The sequence below is a fragment of the Perognathus longimembris genome, chromosome 9 (genome assembly GCF_023159225.1).
Source record: "Perognathus longimembris pacificus isolate PPM17 chromosome 9, ASM2315922v1, whole genome shotgun sequence".
Classification (NCBI taxonomy): Eukaryota; Metazoa; Chordata; class Mammalia; order Rodentia; family Heteromyidae; genus Perognathus; species Perognathus longimembris.
The window spans coordinates 18,586,560-18,594,286 of NC_063169.1; the positions used below are offsets into that span (position 1 = coordinate 18,586,560).

At 44.7% G+C, this 7,727-nt stretch overlaps 1 protein-coding gene across 1 annotated transcript; it reads right to left on the reverse strand.

Moving 5' to 3' along the window:
• Nucleotides 1–6,051: 6,051 nt before the first annotated feature.
• On the reverse strand, nt 6,052–7,383 carry Pou3f2 (POU class 3 homeobox 2). The gene has a single exon (XM_048354598.1). It carries the CDS (start codon nt 7,381–7,383, stop codon nt 6,052–6,054), a length of 1,332 nt encoding a protein of 443 aa, XP_048210555.1.
• Between the last annotated feature and the right edge of the window lie 344 nt (nt 7,384–7,727).

Sequence of the window (7,727 nt, forward strand, 5' to 3'; positions counted from 1 at the left end):
ATATATTTTTGTGTGTAGCTTTTAAAAAAAAATCCTAGAGGCAACACTGATGGAAGGAAAAAATAGATGTTCCAAATTTTAAAAGGGTGCAGGTTCAAATTCACTCCATGGCAAGGTTTCCTGTTGGCGTTTGGCACACTAAGAGTTAATTCATAACAATCAAAATTCTCTCTCTACCACTTAGACGGGGTCCTGATGCTCTCTTGTCTTTCTGAAATCGGCCAAAAATAAGTTATTTGTAGGGCCTTTATTCCCTTCTTTTACAACAATTCCTCATTCTGAGAGCAGAGAGCTGTTTGCTGCCAGTAACAGCCCCCAGAGCCCAGACTCTTCAGGAACAAGTCGCCTATGGAAGTCTCCCCCCCCCCACCCCCAGTCCCAGACAAAGAGCTATAAAAACTCAAAAAGACATGGAAGGAATAAACTTTAAGATATAGATGCACTTTTACTGGTGTATTAAATGACATTTCAGACAGTTTTTTCTTTAGAAAAAGAAATACATCTCAATGTTTCCAACAATCAGGATTCTAGGAACAATAAAGAGACTAGGATTGTTTTGATGGGGTATGATAGTTTCAAAAACCTCTAACAACTAAGCCAAGCAGAGGTGCTATTAAGGTAAAGGAAAGGTACTGCGTGATAAAGTTAACTGTAAAGGCGGGAACAAATCTCCTAGATTCCCACTGAATACCAGAACAATGTAAAAATATTCGGATAATTTATCTCCATAACCAAGCAAAAGCATTTAAAAAAAAAAACCAAACCTAATGGCACTCCTGTACTCATCTCTAGATAAGGGGGCATTGAAATAATGCTGTCCTAAGTTCTGCAAACACGGGGCAGGTGATTCCATGATTTGCTAACTGGGTGGCAGGTCCCTGCCATGTTTACATTGTTTCCATCCTCAATCAAGTAGTTGGAATAGATTTCAGAAGCCCTGGTTCGCTTCTTACCACCAACAGTCCATTATTAAGTGACGATGCATCATTAAAAAAAGTAAACTTTCCTAAATAAGAAAAAAATATCTCATTTAGTCCTGTTGTATTTCCAGGTGCATCTGCATCTCTTTTCCCTTTCATTTTACATCCACACAGTCCCTTTGCCTTTTCCTTTGAAATACACAGACTCAAAGCCTTCACTTCAACCTCCTTTCTTTTCTGCATAAGCTCCGTTCTTTATCTCACTACTGAACTTGTGTAGGAATTCAGTAGAACCTAGAATAGAGTTTTATGAATTGACTGAGAAATCAACAAAGACAAATCACACAGAGGAGTGGGAAAAGATCATCTCACCCTGTGCCCCATCACTATCCAGGATGGTCCATAACAAGGGGAAAAAAGACAAATAAATGCAGCATCCACGTACAGGACGTACTCAGTCCACCAAGTACCACCCCTCTTACTGTGGCTGCTGTAGCTCTTTATTTGGTGCCTTTGGAGAAATAAGGAGATAGAGAGATGAATACCCTTATCAAAGCCATTTCATCAGGAAATTTGGCCAGTGTGTGATCTCTCCTGGTAGTAGCAGGAGGAAGAGGGGAAGAGTGCTTTGTGGCTGCCATCTGAAACATAAAGAAGGTTATTTTGTGGGAACCGAGAATGTTTAGAAACGCCAAGCATAATATTATTTGTGGCCATTCCCTTCATATGACCTTCACATAATTCTTTCCCACACGATCATTTCTCTCCCATCTTATACCATAAATCTAAAATATAGTACACTCTGAAGAAACACAAGAGCTCTATCAGGCCAGCTGCAATCTGAATCCTTGTCTTTAGGGGAAAGGGAGGGTTTATCATGGTAGCTTGTGGCTAAGTCAGAATCTTAGTGAAGACTGCCTCACAGATAGGTTTCTCCAGGGTAGCTATGAGGAGCTTCTCACATTAGTGTGTAATACATTCTAAAACCAGCGTGGACACTACCTGAGTAGCTTTAGGATCCGAATTGCAGGCATGGGACAAGATCATGGAGTGTTTGTTTCACATGTGGTATTTTCCAGTCAGTAGTCCCTTTGGCTAAGAACAAAAATATCTTCTCAAGGTCCATCGAATTGCCCTGCAGAGGGCAGATGTTGCTTGTTTTCAGCCTACAGTGGAGGGATATTGACCCAGGACTCAAATCTATACCTAGCTTAAACATTTTCCCCATCAGCATGTCTGCGGTCACAAAGCACTTCTTCTTTCTGTCACTTCTCGTTCAGACTATTGATAAGATCATTTGGTTGAATCTGTTTGGGACCCATGTAATATTGACTAGGAGTTAGAAAAGATGATCACATGTAATAAGCCCAGAAACTACCCTTCTAAATGAACATTTATACTGAAGCCAGTGTTCCAAGGAGGACTTTAACTACATCAGCAAACTTGCAAACTAACACAACACTGTCTGGGATTCTCACTAACCTTAAGAGTGATTTGGATAGTGTAGTGTTCCCTTGAAGATAGTCTGAGACAATCTGCTGTTCAAATTATAGCTTGAGTCTCTTCTATATATTCTCCCTACCCCCTTTCTTATTTTAGAGCTTTTTGAAAAAAAATGAGAAATAGACATTATTGTAAAGGCCAATATAAAAATCTATCTTTTTTTCTAGAAACCTACAGATATAAGAATCAGGACCTATTTCTAGTCATTTGGTAAATTCATTTCTAACATATTGTCAGTTTTGTTGTTGTTGTTGAAAGGCATGTAATAAGTATGGTAAATAAATTGCCAAAGCCTCGCCTTTCTGCAAACCCCAAATTATATGAAAACAGGTAGGTAGAGATTAAAGTTTATCTAATTCCACTGATGTTATAGCAGTCCAATTGGAGAAAGTACAGTTAACCTAGAAGGAAGATGCAAGGATATCTGCCTGTATTTACAAGGCAAACAACTCTTTGTTAGTCCTTGAAGAAGCAAACAAAGTTGAAGCTCAAACTTGATAACCACTTCGATTTACTGAGACAGGCATCTTGACTAAAAGTTCTGAATGTGATAATGATAGTTTTTGCAAAGAAAAGTAAGTCAGAGCAGTAGTCTTCACTTAAAACAAAATAAAACAAAAAGCCCCTGAAAGTTATAAACATGAAACCTGGCGGTATATGCATAAAATTTATTCCAAAACTTTATAAAGTATAAAGGAAGGGAAGTGTTTTACACACAACTCAACTCAGTCAGTATAAGGTCTAGGGGTTTCTTCCCCCTTTAAAACTTGGCACTATCTTTAAAAATAAAATAAAGATATTTCAATAATTAGAACAAACTATGAAGGTATTGTGCATTTCTGTTTTATGTAATAATAAAATATTACTTTAACATAAATATATAAGGATCTCTGCGTTTTTATTTTCCCCACAAGCACAACCAAATGTACCAAAACAAAGTATTTTTAAAGAGACTGAACAAAAAAAATTACATCCCATATAGATTTTGCTCATCTACTCATTTAAAGCTACAGAAAAAACAGTTTCCAGAACCTTTTTGCTTCAAAAGAAATAAATATACATTGAGGCAGGCCACTTAAAAATGATATGAAAATATTTCCCTGGGTAGCATTAAAAAAAGAAAAAATAGACAAAGAAACATTTAAACTATTTCTGCATTTCAAAAGACATATATTAAACATATATACATAGTGGTAAGGTTCAGCGGTAACTTTTATCTTAGTAAACCTAGGAGAGGTTGGGGAGCTGTAGACACATCCCCTGAACTCCAGCTTCTGACCTTACATACTTGGTTATAAGTATCTGAAAATTCATTTCCTCCCTTTCCCATTCATTGGCTATTTGCCCTGCTCTGGATTGCTTCACCAAAGGCCAGTTCCTACACCTTAGAAACAGGCAACATGACGCGCCCTGAAGCAGCTCCATGCCCATCTCCTTGTGACATTCATTGGGAGAAATGAAAAACAGGCAAATAAATATGCCCATGCCCATGATAAGTCACCATTTATCTTGCAAAAAAAAAACCCACTGAAAATGAAACAATCACAGGTGTTTGAAAAAGACAATAGTGTATAAAGCATATTCCTTAACACCTTACCTATTGAGTGCAGTGCTAATCTGATGCTGACCCATAATTTTAGGGTAGTAAGAATTTAATTTTTTTTAAAAATAAACATTTAGCTAATACCTAACCAGGAAAAAAAATGCCACAACTTTCAAAGGTTAATAAAAAGCATCTTCCCTTATAGTGTCCTTTTGTGCTGATTATGATCTTTAAAATTGTAACTCATCACAGTTTCATGGTGTTTATTTTCAAGACAGTTACAAGTTTTTTTTTCCTTCTTCTTTCATCTACACTTCCCAGTAGAGTCTATTGTATTGGGAGCCAATCATCTTTTTTTTTTTTTCCCATCAAGATAAGGTCAAAAAATGCACTTAAAACTATTAACAAAGGGGAGAAAGGAAGGATTGGAAATGGCACCCCCACCCCCCACACACTTTATTTGGCTTCTTCAATGGAAGGAGAGCAGAGCTGTTCAAGTCAAACTGATCTTTTCTGTAATAAATTCGGGGATAGTATGAAACCCTAAATATGACTGGATAAATAAATGAAGCAGAGAAGACAAAACCAGTCTACTGCCTATGGATGCATGTGGGTATTTGTGTGCTAAGAAACACAGTCAATGCATCATTAAGTTTCTGGGTTATTTTCTTTATATTAGAAAAAAATCTACTATAGCAACAAAGTTTAACCACTGCTGTCAGCACAAATAATTCCTCTTAATTAAGTTATTAAATCTAAAGGCAGAGAACTATACAGGGATATTTAAAGATACATATTTCCCTAGTTCTCTTCAAAGTGCCACTTTCTTTCGGTTGGACTACTCTGGAAATATATTTAATATCCACATTTCCTCTGAGTTCTTTCACAATGGGCTTGCCTGATAAAATGAAGTAAGCAGTCACTCAGTATCGATTTTTCTTTTTCACCCCCCTATAACTTCCTCCAGAAACACTGCTTGAAAATGAAGTTTACTTTGTGGGTGATAACAAAAACAAAGCAATGTTTGCCTCTTATTTTAATATTCCAAACTAGATACTTGTGTTGGATGAAATGGGTGGAAAATACACATTTCCTGAAAGCAAACAACTATTTATTTTGTATGGGGCCAATCGTTTTGCTTTGGTAAAAGGAGTAAATAAGTGTTACACCAATCGATGTAAGGGACATTTGAAGGTAAGCAAAGTTCACAAACAGCAAGAACAAGGGGGCAACACAAAAAACATTAGAAATGGAGAGCTGCCCAGAGCTGGCTTCAAGCCTCTCTGCTGAGTAAAGCAAAAACAAGACACAACCCCAAAGGCAACTGCAAAATTAACGGTGGGCATTAAGAGAAATGTATTGTTATAAATTTGTTGTCGTAAACTTCCATTTTCTTGCAGTGCAATTTGTGTGGTTAAATTTTTGCCTATATTCAAAGACTGTGTGTATTTCCCCCCCTCTTTCCCGATGGGGAATCCACATTAAATAAACACAGCAGCTTGTGCCAACTTGAAGCATTAGAAAAGCTGCATGCAGCTCTGTGTTTATTGCGGTTGTGGATTTTTTTCTTTTCCTTTTTGGTCATTTGTTTAGTTTTGCCAGTATTTATCTCAGTGCTCTCTCTCCCCCTTTCTATCTCCTCTCTCCTCTCCCCCGTCTCTCCTCTCTCTCTCTCTCTCTCTCTCTTTCTCTCTCTCTCTCTCTCTCTCTCTCTCTCTCTCTCTCTCTCTCTCTCTCACACACACACACACACACACACACACACACACACACACACACCGCACTCTACCAAGGAGACACTCTACTTCATTGCCTGGGTACTAGGCTGCAAAGGTCAAAACACCTCCTCACATCTGCTAAGGTTTAGAGGATTGAGTCCAGTATCTTAGTTGCTTTCCTTTCTCCGTATTATTACTGTTATTTTTCTTCTTCTTAAGGGACTGGGAAGTAATAATTAAAAAATAAAAGAACAATCAGAAGTTAGAGAGGGGAGCAGCGGTCCCCGCCAGGAGCGTGGGCCGAGGGAGAGGGGAAGCCCGCGCTCTGCCCCTCCCTCCCCTCCCCTCCCCCCTCCCCCGCTGGAGTTCACTGGACGGGCGTCTGCACCCCGTGGTGTGGCGGTGTGTCCCTACTCCCCCCGTACACATCGTCGGCGCCCGGCAGAGTCCCTCCGGGAGGGGTCATCCTTTTCTCTTTCTGTCTCCTGTTACAAAACCAAACTCTCACCACCTCCTTCTCCAGCTGTAAGCTGTCCGCCAGGGAGGTGATCTCCTGGGCCGAGGGCTTGGGGCATTTGAGGAAATGGCTCTCCAGAGCCCCCTTGACGCTCACCTCGATGGAGGTCCGCTTTTTCCGCTTGCGCCCCTGCGCTGCGATCTTGTCTATGCTCGTGGGGCTGCCCGAGGACGAGTCTGCCTCCTCCAACCACTTGTTCAACAAAGGCTTCAGCTTGCACATGTTCTTGAAGCTCAGCTGTAGGGCCTCAAACCTGCAGATGGTGGTCTGCGAGAACACGTTCCCGTACAGGGTGCCCAGCGCCAGCCCCACGTCCGCTTGGGTAAATCCCAGTTTGATCCGCCTCTGCTTGAACTGCTTGGCGAACTGCTCCAGGTCGTCCGAGGTCGGCGTGTCCTCGTCCGAGTGCGGGTCGTGGTGCGCGCCCGGGTGGCCCGGCGGGCCCGGCGGGGGCGGGGGCGGGGGCGGCTGCTGGTGCGGGTGCGAGTGGGGATGCGGGTGGTGGTCGGCGTGGTGAGGCTCGTCGTGCGCGTCCCGCAGGCCGTGGTGGTGCAGCCCCGCCGGCTGCCCGCCGGCGCCCAGCATGCCGTTCACCGTGAAGCTGGGCTGCGAGTAGAGCAAGCCGCCGTTGGACGCTCCCATGGAGGGCGGGAGGTGCGCCGCGGCCGCCGCGCTCCGCCATGCCCCGGGTCCCGGGTGGTGGTTGGCGGCGTGGTGCACCAGATGCGGTGGTCGTTGCTGCTGCTGTTGCTGCTGCTGTTGCTGCTGCTGTTGCTGCTGCTGCTGGTGCTGCTGCTGCTGCTGCTGCAGGGCGCCCGGCCCGTGCAGCTCGTCGCCGCGGCCGCCCTGCTGCACCACCACCGAGGGCTTGATGTCCGGCTGGCCCAGGGGGCTGGTGGACCACGGGGAGCCGTCGCCGCCGCCCCCGCCGCCGCCCCCGCCCCCGCCGCCGCCGCCGCCGCCGCCGCCGCCACCACCGCCGTGGGACAGCGCGGTGATCCACTGGTGAGCGTGGCTGAGCGGGTGCCCGTTGCTCTGCAGCGCGCCGTAGTCGCCCTGCACCAGGCTCTGCGCCTCGCGGTAGCCCCCCGCGCCCTGCTGCATGCCGCCGGGCGGCTCGGCGTGCACGATCGAGGCGCTGGAGGTGAGCAGGCTGTAGTGGTTAGACGCTGCGGTCGCCATGACTCTCGGAGCCGGACTGAGCGCTCCGGTTAAAGGAGCCGCGCATTTGACAGTTACTTTTCCGCCTCGGGTTCTCTCTCTCTTTCTCTCTCTCTCTCTTTCTCTTTCTCTCTCTCACTCTCGCCCTCTCTCTTTCTCTCCTCGCTCGCGCTGCTTCTCTCTCCTCTTTCTCTCCCCTGGCAGACAGCTCCGACGCCCGCTCCGACGCCTTCTGTTGCTGCTCCTGCTTTTACTGTTGCTGCTGCTGCTACCGCTGCCTCCCGCCCGCCCTCGCTCTCTTTCTCCTCTCCCTCCTTCTCGCTCCAGCTCACTCTGACTCGCTCCGCGCTCCCCCCCTCTCCCAG

Coding starts and splice junctions, on each gene's coding strand:
- Pou3f2 (XM_048354598.1), bottom strand. CDS start 7,383: ATGGCGACCGCAGCGTCTAACCACTACAGCCTGCTCACCTCCAGCGCC.